Source organism: Chinchilla lanigera, unplaced genomic scaffold (assembly GCF_000276665.1).
Source record: "Chinchilla lanigera isolate Chin_1 unplaced genomic scaffold, ChiLan1.0 scaffold00012, whole genome shotgun sequence".
NCBI classification, from domain to species: Eukaryota; Metazoa; Chordata; class Mammalia; order Rodentia; family Chinchillidae; genus Chinchilla; species Chinchilla lanigera.
This window is the reverse complement of record NW_004955413.1, coordinates 13223878-13239469: the sequence shown is the minus strand read 5'-3', so window position 1 is coordinate 13239469 and position 15592 is coordinate 13223878. Positions and strand designations below refer to the sequence as shown.

At 37.8% G+C, this 15592-nt stretch overlaps 1 protein-coding gene across 10 annotated transcripts in view; it reads left to right on the top strand.

Moving 5' to 3' along the window:
- Positions 1–594: 594 nt before the first annotated feature.
- Positions 595–15592, top strand: part of Lmo3 (LIM domain only 3 (rhombotin-like 2)) — a 55582-nt gene continuing 40584 nt past the window's right edge. The window contains exons 1-3 of one of the 10 annotated variants that reach the window (XM_013511274.1): positions 595–613; positions 2567–2633; positions 7846–8059. In XM_013511274.1, coding sequence (XP_013366728.1) covers positions 7854–8059 — 206 coding nt within the window. In that variant the 5' untranslated portion in view covers positions 595–613; positions 2567–2633; positions 7846–7853. The other 9 variants (XM_005379028.2, XM_005379030.2, XM_005379029.2 and 6 more) reach the window with 9 other exon arrangements.

Below are 15592 nucleotides of genomic sequence, written 5' to 3'. Positions count from 1 at the left end.
TTCCTCTCCCTTCCTCTCCTTCTCCCTCTCCCTCTTTCCATCCCCTGATCCCCAATTTGCCAGTACAAGTGTGTGTAGAGGAAGTAAAATAGAGAGGAAAAGTAAGATAGAGGGGAAAAGGGGTGGGATACAATTAGAGATCTGGGTGTTTGTCCCTTTAAAAAAAGGTGACAAAGTGGTTAATGCCTTTGCAGGTTGGTGTTGATATCGGGAATCTCAGTGCCACAGTCCAAATAGAGTACTAATTACTGCGAATGATGTCACCGTAGGCAGAGGAATAATCCCATCATTTAATTAGTTGAATGATTTAAACAAAGATTTGCATAGATGCACTAATCAGTTGCCATGAATTACAGAGCAGCAGTTGCCAGCGAGGGGTAACAGATCATACAGTTGGAGGGAAAAAAAAAATCTCATCTCCTTGAACATAATTAATTTAATTGTCCTCATTAGCTGTACCATTTGTTTTGATTTTATTTCTCCCTTTCCCCACACATACTTCCCCCTCCCTCCCTCTTCTGCTCAGTGCATTGGCTGGGAGAGAGCACACGAGACACACACACACACACACACACACACACTGGGGTGTTTCCAGAGTGGCTCTAGCAGAGAGGTGGGTAGTTCAGCGGGGAGCCGTGCGGATGGGTGAGGTGCATGTGCGCCTGTGTAGACGGACCAGAAAAGCCAAACTTAAGAAATCTGCTTATATGCAGAACAAACCAACTGAAGGGGTCCTTACTAATCTGTCGCCTGTGAATTTCGTTATTTTTCAGGTTAGTTCTAAGTTTTCTTGCCTTTTAAAGGGAGAGGAGAGCAAGCCACATATGATTTTCTTATGGGCCTTCAAAAGGGAGGGGGTCAAAAATAAGTTATCAGTGCTGGACCGATAATCTTCAGGCAGATGAGCATAATTTAGCTTCAATAGTCACAGGGTCTGCTTTGCTTTAAAAAAAAAACAAAACAGAACTAGACTAAAACTGATGATGTAGGGAAGGAAAAAGTTTGTTGTAGTTTAACAATTGAGTCTTTCTTGCCTCTTAAAACAGGACGGCCAGTGTCATTCAAATGCGCACTATTTTTGAGCTTGACCTTTGACAAGGCTTTGTAAAATCCAGTGAGGGGGACTTTAAGGGCTGGAAAAAGACAGGAAGAGTGAAGTTGGAAAACTTAGAAAAGCAGTAAGATATGCTACAGCTACCAATGGCCTTTACAGATGCAAAGTGATGAAGAGAGGAGATGAAGGAAAATAAGACCTCTTTCAAGAAAAAGAAATCGGCAAAGGCCCTTTGTGAAAACAGGATGGTAATGGTGGGAGAGACTAGGGTTCTTTAACCTTGTTAGCCCTGAAAATACAGTTTTCAGGGCTCTTGAGTGCTTTTCGTTTAAGCACATAAGTTTTAAATAGCGAGGAGTTCAAGTAATGGCAGGAAGTGTGTTTCGGGGTGGAGGTGGGGGTTCAGCATTGGTTAGTGGGGAACAAGTTCACAGTTTGGTTCTGGGCAATTAGAGGGGAGGAAGAGGAGTGTCCGTCCTCGCTGGACCTGGCTTGCGTAGCAAACTTATGGAGCAGAATTCAGAGCTCCCTTGAAGGGAAGACAGAGACTGGACAACTGCAGGCCCCCTCCTGCCCACCGCCCCCCCCCCGGTTTCTTAAAAGGCAGGAGTGGGTGCTTTGGCCAGTGTATTCTATAGCAGTTTTGAGTCCCTTGCTTTTAATTTGTATAATTGGTCGCACCAGAAATGGCTTTAGAGGGCAATTTGCTTTAACTGTGGCCATCTATTCCAAAATGCCCCAATTATTTTAGGAACCCTACCCTTTTCTTCCGGAGCTCTTTCCGCAGGAGTTCTTTTGGACGGGTCCAGGAGGTAGGGTCTTTCCCAGTCGACTCCCCGCAGAGGTCACATTTTGTGCGCGGGGTCATCCCCAGCGTCTGTGAGGAGCATATGTATGCGGTTGTGCTGACTGCACTCAGAGGCTTGTAAATTTTCACCCTGGGAAATTAGCAACAAAGCCCGATCTGTCTCGTGGTTGCTTTGCACTTTCCTTCCGAGGGCGGCTGTACTTGACTGAGCTGCAGAACAGGAACGCAAAAGCGAGCGAGAGGGTGGGGGGGGTGCAGAGAGAGAGAGAGAGAGAGAGAGAGAGAGAGAGAGAGAGAGGAGGGGTGGGGGCGAGAGGTAAATAGTCTTAAATCGGAAGGGAGCTGCTTCTCTGTGGTCTTGACAAGCGCTGCCTGGGCTCCGCCGGCTCAGTAATAACTGAGTGACCTTTTCTTTGGCTGTATTATGTCTGGCTGGGAAGGGATTGCGTTTTGCAGCTGAGAGCTGGGGCTTCCTCCAGCTCGGCTCCAAGCGCGCTGCTGGGGTTTAGTTGTCTTGAGCCTGGACGGAGGGAGACAGCTTCGGACTGCAGTTCCCTAAAAGGAGGACACCTGTGGCTCAGATGCGGTCAACACCGTTACTTGGCGGATCCTGGAGGACCTCATTATTTTAAACTTAAAAAATAGCGATTCTCTCCCCCCTCCTTCTTTTTTTCAAACAATGCTTCTTTTTGACCTTTCCCAAGGAGAAGCGCTACAAAGCAGCCACTGTGCTCACTGAACGGCCTCCCCCTGTATTGCTTAATTGAGAAGGTAAGTGTAGCAACTGTGTACACACGCGGCGGCTTATTTGTGATGTGTGTGTGTGTGCGCGCGCGTGTGTGTGTGTGTCTGAGGGTGCGCGCGTGCGTGTGCGGATGTGGGTATTTTTTTTTCCCCCTTCCGAGCCTCTCTCCTAATGAGGCATAAACTGGAGCTGCAATCCAGCTCGGCACTGCAACTTTCACTCGGGCTGCGTCTCTACTGAGACGGTTTTGTTTAAATCATGTGAGGCTTCATTATTTTTATGATGAGACATGAAATAGATGCAGGCGGAAGATGTTAGTGGAAGCAGGGCGAGCGGCTGCAGCGCGGAACCTCTCAAGTAGGACTCGGTGGATAATAGTCAAAGTTCACCAGAAGCCGCAGCATTTAGGCGTGACTCCCGGGGACAGAGGACAGGGAGAGTTTGCAAGTGGGCAGTTTGGTTTTCCAGCCCGTGGGAAGTGAATTCGGTTCCGGGTGTGCAGTGGGACCCCCCCATCCGTACTTCCTCCAGTCTATGCCCCCACGCGAGAGTTGAAATTATCACCTTCCGATGCTTGTGGACACTCCGCCTCTTCCCCCTACAGCCACAATGACACAGTGTTCTGTCGTGCTGGAAAAGTGGACTGTGTTGTTGGGGGGGGGGTAAGAAGCGGCCAGAGGAGAGAGGTTCCGTGGAACCAGGCGCCCATGTGCTAATAGGTTGGGATTCCAACTGAGGCAGCGCATTTGTACGGGGGCTACTCAGACCGCTGTTATGAAATACGAGTCAGATTTATGATCTTTTTCATATTGAACATGATATGCTATGCTAACGCTGCATGTGACAGTTTAATCAAATCCATTTGTTACCAGGAAGCTAAAAAGGGCCGCTGGGATTTTAGGATTGCGGGCAGAGTTAGGGAAGCATGTGGCTTTGTCATTCGCCATCATTCTGCACACCGCCACACTGCGAGGGGCTCCGTTTGTGCGCTGTGTCTTGTCTGACCGCCCTCATCCCTTCCCCCACCCCCTGCCTCCACCCGGACCCTCTCCCAAAGTGGGCTTCTCTGCAGTCGGTCCTCGGTGGTGTAGGCTGCGCACCAGGTCCACGCTTGAGCCGAACCGAGGAGACACTCTTGTACTTCTACCTCTGGGCTTGGTGCTCAATGCGAAGCTGCTGCAACTCAGGCACGCCTAAGTCAACTCATGCAGAAAAGGGAGAAAAGTTTTGGTAAGGTTATGATCTATCACAGATGCACTTTGCCGGCGCTCTGCGCTGGCGGCTGCTGGAAAGCCTGCCTGCTCTTCTGCTGCTTTCGTGCCTTTCTAAAAGATCCAAAATATTATTGTGGTAACTGCTTTGAAAGACTGCTGCTTAAACCAATTAATCTCGCTAGGTGCAACAAATACTGCTACTCTCTTTGCGAACCACCCCTGTGTGGCTGCAAAGACACAACCACAAAAGGCTGGAGCACAAACTCCGCAAGGGATTCTTTGTTAGAGTGTATGTATGTTTCTTATTTTTTTTTTTTTTTATTTTGCATGTGAGCTGCATCAAAATTGAACTCAGTCTTGCAAATCTCTTGTTGGCCTTTGCCAAGCACTAGCACTTTGCTGCCATGGTAACTGTAATTAAACTGATAAGAGTGGAAAAATGTCAGTATCTCTGAGCCTTGCAGCTGCATTGGAGAAAAAGGGAATCAAATTGGTTCCCAGCTCCATTGCTCAAAAGGGGTGTGGGGGGGGGCTACAGGCTAGGGAGGGGGGCTGGGAGTTGAAGGGGCAGAACAGAGTTAAACAGCTCCAGTGCCAGAGATCTGGGGACATCTATTTGCATTGTTGTCCCTTAGGGGGCTGCAGCCTGTAGGGATGCTTTGGGCCAGTGAACAGAGAGAAACAAGCTTTTAGGCCCAATCCAGTTTTCCAATCCGGCTGCAGGGGGGGTGGGGGAGTAGGAGGAAGAAGATGGGCAGGAGGAGAGAAAATCTTTTGTTTGGTACCTCTTGGCAATCGAATAGCTGTGTTGGCCAAATTCTTTTAATCTGTGCCACTGCTCCCAGCTGCAGAACCTGCGTTCCCGTTTTAGTATCTTTGGGAGGTACCTCGTCTCTCCCAGAGTCTCTTTTATGTGTCCCTCTTCCTGTTCCTTCTCCCAAATTGTGGATCTTCCCACAGGGACAAAATGATTTGCACTCACTCTGTGTAGTTAGTCCAAAAAGATAAAAGACTGTGTTGACGTGCTGCAGATCTTTTATGATTATTGTTATTATTATTATTACCATTATTATTTTTAAACCCCTCTGTGTTGTGGAGTTGTGGTTACTTTGTTGTGTTAACTACTGAAGCTTTGCCTGCGCGGATGAATGGCACAGAACAAGGGAACATAATGGAAGCAATCAGCCGTTAGGCTTCCTCACAATGCAATCCAGGCAATTAAAAGCTCACCAGAGTTTAAATGAAATGGTTCTACTTATTTCTGCACACCACACTGCACAGGCTATTATTTATGTCTTTTTTTTAATTATGATTTCCCTTAAACTGTCAAATAACTCAGAATGGCAGGGTCTCAGAGGCAACAAGAATTTCCCTCAGAACAATTTACATGCCAATCTAAAACTAGTTATGAGTCTTGATGTGCTATGAGCAACTTGTGCAATGTTTCTCAGCTACGCACACATAACTCTACCCAGACATGTCCTTCTGCATGATGACGGGAGCCCCCTGACTGCTTTCTGCCTTTTAGGTGCATGGCAATGTGGTGACTACAAAATAGTTCTTTTTCCGCAACTGTTAACTTGCACAGCATTGTAAAGATTCCATTTCCAAGAGAAACGTGATGATATTCTCCAAAAGAAGATAGAGGGTAGAGTGTAAAATACTAAACTCCTTTTATATGCCCAAGGCCGAACAGAATGTAAGAGTTTCAAATATTAATTGGCCTCTGAGTGCTAAATTAAAATGTCAACACAACAAAAAACATTCTGTGAAGACATGCAGGTTAGTGTTACTTGTGGCAAATGTTAGCATCACCTGTTTTAGTTGCAAAGCATTTTGAATAAAGATAGCTAACCTTCTACACTTGGTAATTGTAACACAACTGCAGGAAATACTTTAGCTACTTCCTTTGCTATAGTTTAGCTGCCAGTAAGAAGGATTTTTCTTAATTTTTTTCTATGATTTAAAAAATAATCTTCGAAATGAGATAATTCAAGTAGCTACTCTTACTATATCTCTGGGCGTTAATAACAAAATCCCTAATGTCATTTGTTAAATCAAAATTTCCTTCTCTTCCCTAGGTACACGGTTAAGAGGTACTTGGGTCTGTTGTGTACTGTAATTTATGGGATTCATTCCTTGTGAAACCCTAGTAGAAAAGGATAACTAGTTCTGATCAAAGAAACTTCATTTGTTAGAAGTTCTGGAGAGTGAGATTTAGCAGAGCTATCAAGGGTTATGATTAATCTACACTAGGCCCTTAGCTCCTTCAAAGAAAAAGAACAGAAAGCAGACTATAGGGATACCACCTGCTCTTCTGTACAAATCCAGCTGCTAGTCTGCAGCCCTGGCGACCCCAGCTATGCATACCATGCAGAAAGAACAGCACCCAGCTTCTTTTCCTGCCGTTCTCTACTCCAGCTCTCTGCCAGACAAGTTACTTTCTAATGAAAGTTCAACATCATAATATTATTATGTGCAATTCATGTATTATTTGTAGCTTTAAAACTTTTTCAGCTGCCAGGATAACTGGATACCTCTTACTGGTTTCATTTTTAACAGGAGTGCTATGAAGGTAATGGGGGTAAAGACTTCATCACAAAATGTCAGAGGAAATGAGGAGTTAGCTATTGTGGAGAAGAGAGATGCATAAAAAATGTAGAATATGAGAGCTTTGTGGTTTTTTCCTTGAAACTCTTTTAGATGCAGGCATATTTAGTGTTTTATATCCTTTTACATCCCAGTTTAAAACTTTATGCCTAAGAGAGGCTGCAGAGTAGACCAGAGGGATCTCTGGATTGCAAAAAGGCCACTTGGCCCCAAATCCACACTTAAATATCCTTTAGCTTTGAGGCAGTGCCTTAACATCTCTGGGACTCTGCATTATAATTTGGAAAATGAGGGAATTTGAAATTGATGATGTCTGCAGTATTTTATAGTGCTTAAAATGAGTTATTTGATAAAGATGAAGCTTTGAGTAGTTGGGACAGCTTTCTTTTTTAAAGCTGAGTCTTTGACGCTTAGAAAATAAGAAACTCAAACACAAATACCCATTGAAATAATCTCACTGAAGTTATAAAACACAGAACCCAACTACACTCTTTATTCATGACAGAGATACAGCTTTAAAATTATTATTGTTCTACATCAAATACAGTATTATATACCTGCTATATATATTTATGTGTGATTATGTAATTTTATTTATATTGCACTAGCCTTCTATTTTTTCACCTTTCCCCTGTAAAATAATAAGTGCATGCTTATAGCAATAAATTGTATAATCCTGTACTTTAGTTTCATATAAAAGCCTATAGTATATAGGTAAGTATTGAGCCATTAATAGAGGCATTGGTTGATGATTGTGAGCATGAATATTTGTTATTTTAATAATGAATACTTTGAAATATCTAGGACACATAAAGAAGTCTTTGAATGCAAACAGGCAATATAGGATTGCTAAGCTTTTGGGTGGCTGTGGTGTGTATGTAATTATAAACATCTGTACTGCTACGTGAAGTTCATGTAATCCCATACAGGGTGTACTTTTCTTCTCCCATGAAGCACATATGAAGTGAAATTTTTAACCAGTCAAACAAAACTTTGACTCCTTTAGACTATGTATGATCACTTTGTTAAACAGCTGTCTTTTCAGACTGTTAGCAATTTATTCATTTTTCTTTCTAAAGGAACTGCTCTATGTGGAGAGCAAGAACACTGCAAAATGATTTAGTGTTATTTAACCCTACGTTTAGAATGTGAACTTGCCATATACAACACAAATTCATTATTATTACCACTTTATATGTATGACTTCACCAATGATTTAGTAGGGATTTTATAGTTTGAGACTTTTTGCTTTCAAAATTTACTTCGACTTCAGTACATCCATGCCTAAAAAAGAAAATCCTATTTCTTTCCAGGAAAAGGCAATATTAAATATTTAACTTGTTGGAGATCTTCTGACATCTTTTCATTCTGTCTCCTGGTCTCAGCTCTCTTGTTTTGTTTCGTCTTCCTTCAGGTATACAAATGCTCTCAGTCCAGCCAGACACCAAGCCGAAAGGTTGTGCTGGCTGCAACCGAAAGATCAAGGACCGGTATCTTCTAAAGGCACTGGACAAATATTGGCATGAAGACTGCCTGAAGTGTGCCTGCTGTGACTGTCGTTTGGGAGAGGTGGGCTCCACCCTGTACACTAAAGCTAATCTTATCCTTTGTCGCAGAGACTATCTGAGGTAGGAATTATCCTTGCACACCAGTGATGACTGGATGCCTTTTAAAATACATTTGTAAGTGTATTTTTGCTTGCTTGTTTTATTTTCTTACTGCCAGCGTATGTTCCTGAAAGATGTTGCCCTGTCTGCCTTCAAAATGTGGTCCTGTGTGTGTTGCTCAAATTGCTACTTAAAGAATTGTCAGCAAGATTATTATCTTGATTGTTTCAGTTTAGCTCGCATGCAAACTCACATTCAATAGTTACTTCTTTTACCATTGATACTGAAACTGCCAATATTTGGTATAAATCAGTATACAAGTTTTGTTTGTTTTTCATTGGAGTATTAGAAGTAAGGTAGAGTGTGAATAATGCAAAGAAATGGCTAAATATTTTAACTATTTTTGCAAAGCTCAACTTCAGTTAGGTCTTTCTGATTGAGGTTTGTTAGAGGAAGTCAGTTTTAAATTCTTAACTGGTATTTGTTAATATAATCCAATTACTGCATGGTTTTGAAAACTTTCTTCAAGTATTAGTGTGTCTTCCTCCGTGGTATTTGAAACAGTCATTGCGAAGACTGTGTAACACTGAGCAGCCTCATATGTTCTGGTAGGAAATAACAAAGTAAAGACCTCTACCCTTATAGAGTAATGATAGCTGCACTCCAAAGTGTAAACCTCTGGACAATTTCAAGACAGTGCAGGCACTATTGGTGATGAAGCCGCAGAGTCAGCCAAACTTGTTTCCTAGCATTTTCCACACAGAACTTCTACTACAGAGAAATTATTTCGCTTCTCTGAGAACTTTGCGACTTGATTCAGATGCAAATTACTTATATTAATAAAGTAGGATCTATCAAATTAGAGAAATGATATATGACATCATTTGCAGTTTCATATTTGATACAATTAATCATTTTTCTTGCCTGCCATTAAGCTATTTATTTTGAATTTTTCCCCTTATGACACAAAATGTATCAATCAGCCGTTATTCCTTAACCATCTTAGTCAGTCTGGGAGGTGTTTTCTGGGGAAGTGGAGACTTCTTAGTCTATAATTCAGTTATTTAAAGTCAGATTTGATCTTTATATATAAAATGCATCTTTTGATTAATGGTGGTTACAAGAGGGTGAATCCAGTAGTTTATCAGATCCTACTTCCCTCCTCTCAGAACTGCCTCATGTGACAGCCTCCTGAATAATTATGACCACTTGTTACTACTTCTCTCTGTTCCAAGTGAGAAAAATGCATGCAGGGTGCCAACAATGGGAAGAGACTCTCACCAGCCAGGACTTCCCTCATTTTGGTGGCACAACTAATCAATCAGAGTTAACTCATAATGTGAATTCTTTCAGAACTCTCGGTCTTTGAACTGTTCTCTTTGAAATAAAAACTTTTCCTCTGCTCCTTGTGAACTGGAGCCTCATTTCCACATAAAGCTTTTGTATTTCACGATTTAACACCGATTTCTAGTCTTGCTTTATGTGTACTAAGCAATAGTCACAGCTTTTTGACCCCTTTTGACTTTTACATTTGCTTGCAATTTAAGCGGGCTAACATTGCAATTTCAAACAAGGAATTTATAAAGTCTGAATAAAGTTGTTAGTTTAATGAGCAAAAAAGGGCTAAGATTTAGAAGGAATCGTTTGAAATAGCTGGATTTTTTAAAATCAAAAAAATAAATTTGCCATGAAATGATTAGAACACGAGAGACACAGGTTTATGGTTATCAACATAGTAGTGAGCAGAATAAAGCAATGTTAGGTTTGTTATAGTCTTCCTGATGACGATTAAAATATGATATACAACTGGTTTTTGATAGTCTCGAGTATTTTGTTAAAGGGAATTAATCAAACCAGTTTTCATATCAGATATCTTTATCTAACAGAATGGGTGTTGCTTTCATGGTATGGCTTTTAGTTCATCTCTGCTAAGTTCCAACTTTTATTGCTAGTTAACTTATTACAAATATTTTATACTTTTTTAAAAATATAAACCCTGGTCCTGATTGCTAATATATTCATTTCTCAGAGTACAGTTTCCTCTTAATTGGTCGTTACCACATTAATGGCCAGTTGTTATGTTAACAGCCTAAGGGTTGTTAACATTTCAAACTAAGTTGTTCACAGTAAGCTTAGCCCTTATTTGGAACTCAAGGTTTGCTGTAGACGCTGTGACACCTCTGGCATCTTCATCAACACTTAAACTTTGTAGAAGTGAAATGGAGAATTGGTAGGTGTGTATTAAACACTGTGTCATGTGCCGTTGCTTATGCCACTGATGAGGTGTTTTAGTTTTATGTGGAAAGCGTGTGTCTGGATGAAATTGTATAGATGTTCAACAGCATGTGTCTCTGACATATTAAAACAATCTGATTCTATATGTTAACACATGCAATCAAATTTATTTATAAATCAATTTCTTTGATTACATATAGTCATTTTTAAATGCTTATTAAATGTCTGTTGTATGAGGGATGTTTTAAGCAATGGATGAAATACAAAAAAGAAAAGCTACATGATTTTGTAATGGTGTTTAAGGAACTGGAGTCACTGCTAACCATGAAACTTACTTTGTTTTGGAAAATATGAATAAAATAGTCAACGTGTAATGAAGAGTTTTAGAATTAAGGTTTTGTGGCTAGTGATTTTTTATTTCATTATACAAAATCAGTAATCCAATTGGTGAACAGTATATACTGTGGCTATTTTCTTCAGTCTCAAAATAATTTTTTCATTTCCCTCAAATTCAGTATATTTTCTTTTTGTATTTTTTTTTGCAGCCAAAGCCTAACCATTGAAATTCTAGAAAAAAAGTTGTTTTTGTTGTTGGTCTCTGGATATTATATAATTTCTTTGAGGCACTGAACAGGACATAAATAAGTTCCAGATTTGAATTTATTTGTTGGAGTGACTAGGTGCCTAAGTAAAATGGAAAATGATATAGAAAAAAATGGGCCATACTAATAAATTATTGGTGATTAGGATTATCTCAGGCTAGATAACTTTTATATCTAGAGGACAGTAAAATATTTTTGTGAATGGTATTTAACTTCTTAAAAAACTTTTCTCTCCAAAAATAAGGCAAAAACACTACATTTTAAATTTTGAGCAGTAAATCTGAATGTTCTAGGTTTTATTTTACATTCCTTTCAGTAGTGATAATGATGACATTTTTACAAGTTCTTCGAATAATAATCTGAGATATTACATTGTTTGAAAATAAAAGAATTTAGATTGTAAGATATTTTCTTAAGGACTATTGAAACCATTTATTTTGGTTAAATTTGATTTTTTCAAATTTTTTTTCTTCTTTATGGCACAATCAACTATATTTAAAAAAAAAAAAGAAAAATATTCTGCAATTTGAGCACTGATTTTTGAGTTTTAATAGGGCAATGACTCACTTCCCATAACTCTTCTGCTATATTTTTGTATTTTACTATAGAATATAAAATGTGGGGCTGGGGATTTAGCTCAGCGGCAAAAAGCGCCTGCCTGGCAAGCTCAAGGTCGTGAGTTCGGTTCCTGGTACCGGAGAAAAAACCAAAAAAAAAATAAATAAATAAATAAATAGAATATAAAATGTACATGTCTGATTAGACAAAATTTACCCATTTGTCTGACTGTTTTCCTCTTGTAGAAATTTATTAGATAAAGGAAGGGAAGGACTGACTTTTTAAAACTTCTACTATGCCTTCTCCCTGAAACTCTCAAGTCGATCTGTCCATCAATATCTAAATGTCAAGACCCAGAACTGTATCTGTTAAAAACATGTCTGCTGCATTTATAACTCTTTGAATCTTTTAAAGGTGACTTTGTGACAGATTAGACAGAAAGCATCTTTGTACCTCCAAGCAGAGGTTAAATTGATAGTATTTAAAATAAATGAACAATTGAATAAGAATTACAAAGTTTCATAATAATAGTTATAGGATTTTGTAATGGTGTTTAAGGAACTGGAGTCACTGCTAATCATCAAACTCACTTTGTTTTGGAAAATACGAGTAAAATAGTCAACGTGTAATGAAGAGTTTTAGAATTAAGGTTTTGTGATTACTGGCGTTTTATTTAATTCTATAAAATCAGTAATACAATCGGTGAACATGTAGTATACTGTTGCTATGTTCCTGACTCTAGTCACTGCTATCATCCTTCGTTTTAGAAAATAAGAGTAAAGTAATCCACATACAGTTGAAGTTTTAGAATTAAGACTTTTTTGGCGAGTATTAATCAGCACTAAGGGAAATAATACAAACATTTTCTTTTTTAACATAGGCCCAGTAAAAAATATCAGAACTTAATATTAAAAATTTTGAGTCTTCTTCTTCTATTTTTTTTTAAACCTGTAACTTTTTTGGGTCTATTTCAAGCACTAGGTCGATAGGGGCTGTATCTTGCATCGCCGTGAATGATACCTTGCCAGAGAGTTTACTCAAAACTGCTTGCTCCGGCATAGTCCATGAAAGTTGCTAATAGCTATTCCTATATGAGAAGCTGTAAAATGTCTTATATAAAATTTAATGCAGTTTGCTGTTTTTATATGTGAGCATGATTTGTTTAAAATGAAACGACCAGAAAAGTGATGCTTCATGCTCCACCATACTTGCCAATTAACTAAAATGATTTGAAGCTTGCTATGCTGACTACAAATTTTATGTGCTTTAATATAATAATATAATAACTCTAAAAGAGAAAATTAAAATAAAATGCCACAGGGAGCATAAATCTCACTATAACTTTACTTAACACTGATCAAACTTACTGCTTCTAAATTTTTACATAAGGTTAAATTTATATTGGTGCATAATTATAGCCTTAAATGTTAATATAAATATGGTTGTTAATATTGTTTTATCTGACATTTCATAGCACAGCTTCGTTTTTAATGTTAAGTTGAGTATTCTGTCTTATTTTCTTCATTGTCATCTTTTGGTGTTGGAAGCAGTTTCCTTAGGAAGCAGTGCATTATTACTTGAAAAATCACTTTTTATTGTTTTACATTCTGAAAACTTAATCTTTTATAAGTTTCCTTATAAATAAGCTCTCCTGTAAGCTTTATTTGAGCTTTTAAACACTTTATTATAATCATAATTTTTTCATATTTAAATGTCTCAGTTAACCTTCATATTATGAAATATTTTGACATCTGAGCATGTTGGATACCATAATCTATTGAAAAAAATACTTATACTCCTTGCAAATTATCTTATCTAATTTATAGCTTTTAAATATTGTAATTTGAAATCTATTTTTGCTTTTATTGTAGTAAAGCATTATTGCATACTCTTTCAGATATTTCAGATGATATGGGTTGGCAAAGCAGTATAAAACTAGAATGACTATTATGGTCTGTGCAATACTTTAGAAGAATACACTTCTCTCTAGGGGAGAAAAAATTGATGGCTTCACCCTACAACCCCTGGGTGATAATCACCTTGCAACAATTTCTGTTCAAAAGATTTAATCCATACTTGTAATTTCTCTCCATTTATAAAATATATCTCCAATATCTACCTATCCTTAATTCTATGATGCATTCATTTTCAGTGAATGAGTATCTACGTATTTTATATAATTAATTATTAAAGCTGTATGGTGTTTTGAGTTTTTTCAGCTTGCTTTGTAAACTTGAGATGTCTTCAAGGAAAATACACCCCCTAAGAATATTTTTTAAAACTTCAAACTCTTTCTGTGTCTCTACAGTTTTCTCTTTTAATATCTTTTTATAATGCATGGAATACTCCAGTAAGGATAGTTTTTTCACATAAGATGGATAAGTTAGACATACCTGACTTAGCAAAAAAAATATTCTGTTTCTACAAGTATATTTAGGATTAAATGCATCTGGAAGAACTACATTTGAGAATTGCTAAAATTGCTTATTTTGCACTTTATAAATACATAGAATTCTGGGAAAGAATCTCTATTTTTGGCTGCTCTTAGAATATATCAAAGTAAGCCAGCACTTCATTTATAAACTCACCATTAATGTCCATTAAGTGACTAATACTAAATTTTAATGCTGTGTTTTGACTGCATAAACATAATTTATTAAAGAATCTTGTTTTTAAAATATGCTGAAAGTAGTAATTTTATAATGGTTTTGATGAATATATACATTGTAGAACTATATCATGTGGTTCAGTTTTCTGCTTCATATGAAAATTATGTTCATAAAAGAAAAATTACACCAACCTAAATGAACTTTGCATTATACTATAAGCACTGAGTTCACTGGGATATTTTGCTTAAAAATATTTATCCAGTTCCTATGAGAGTATCTTTTTCTATTAAAAATAATACAACACAGTTCCATCCCAGCTTCCAAAATATTAGCTAACCTACCGGTTCTCACTTGTTATGAATAAATATTGAAATGTATAATGATAGACAGGATCTTAAAAAGAAGCAAAATAAAAATGAAAATAACAGGACTTTGCTCACTTGGTCAAATATTTCTATAAAATATCTTTTTCATTAGCCATATTTCTTTTAAAAGCCATTTTTCTATTTTATTTTTCAGTTTCATAGCTTAGTAAGCTTTGAAACCTGTAAAACTTAGACATCTGATACCATCTAATTTCTCAGCATTATAAACTATAACACTTCTTTGTTTTTATAGGTTCCTCACCATGCTAAGATGAAAAAACATGTAAAAACAGTAGATGATTTCTAAATTTATTTCTACTTGATTTTCTCATCTACTATGTGTATCTGCTCTCATAAATTCAATATGTCTGTTCTATTCTCATTTTGTTACTGAAGTATACCCTGTTTTGTTTTGATCGTCAACTATACATTTCCCTTTCTAAGGTTTTTATAAGAAATTTCTTTTTTTGTTTGTTTGTTTGTTTGGTTTGGTTTGGTTTTGTTTTGTTTTCCCAGTACCGGGAATTGAACTCATGACCTCGCTCTTGCCAGGCAGGCGCTGTGCCGCTGAACTAAATCCCCAGCTCCTAAGAAATTTCTTTTGAAGTGGAAGTTTTCTCCATGAAGCAAGAAACATGCCATTTAGGTTTTTATTTCATGTAAAAAAAGTTCTATTCTTTAATGCTTCTTTATCCTTTATTATAGATATTGATGTATTAATTCTTTCTAAAGGTATTAGGATTTAAGATTTAAAACAAAAATTGTTTTAGTGGTCCTGAATATTGAACCCAGGGCATCCCCACTGAGCTGCAACCATCATGTTTTTGCTTGTATGTTTGTTTTGTACTTTTCACTCTGAGATAGAGTCTTCTATGAGCCACTCAGTTGCCCAGGATTGCCTCAGCTTGCCATCCTTAACCTCAGCTTCCGAGAGTGCTAGGTTTACAGATGTGCACCATAGTGCCCGGCTTCCTTTTAGTATACTGATGCAAATATACTTACAAATATAGGTATTATATTCTGAGACTGTCCACATCACTCACTTATTTATTTTGTGTATTTTTTAATAACACATGCCAAAATTTATTATGCTGATTCTCTTGACTTTTTAAAAAATATCCATTTCTCAATTGCACCTTCCTTCCCCTATGAGACATTCATTCTCATGAAGTTCCCGTGAGACTA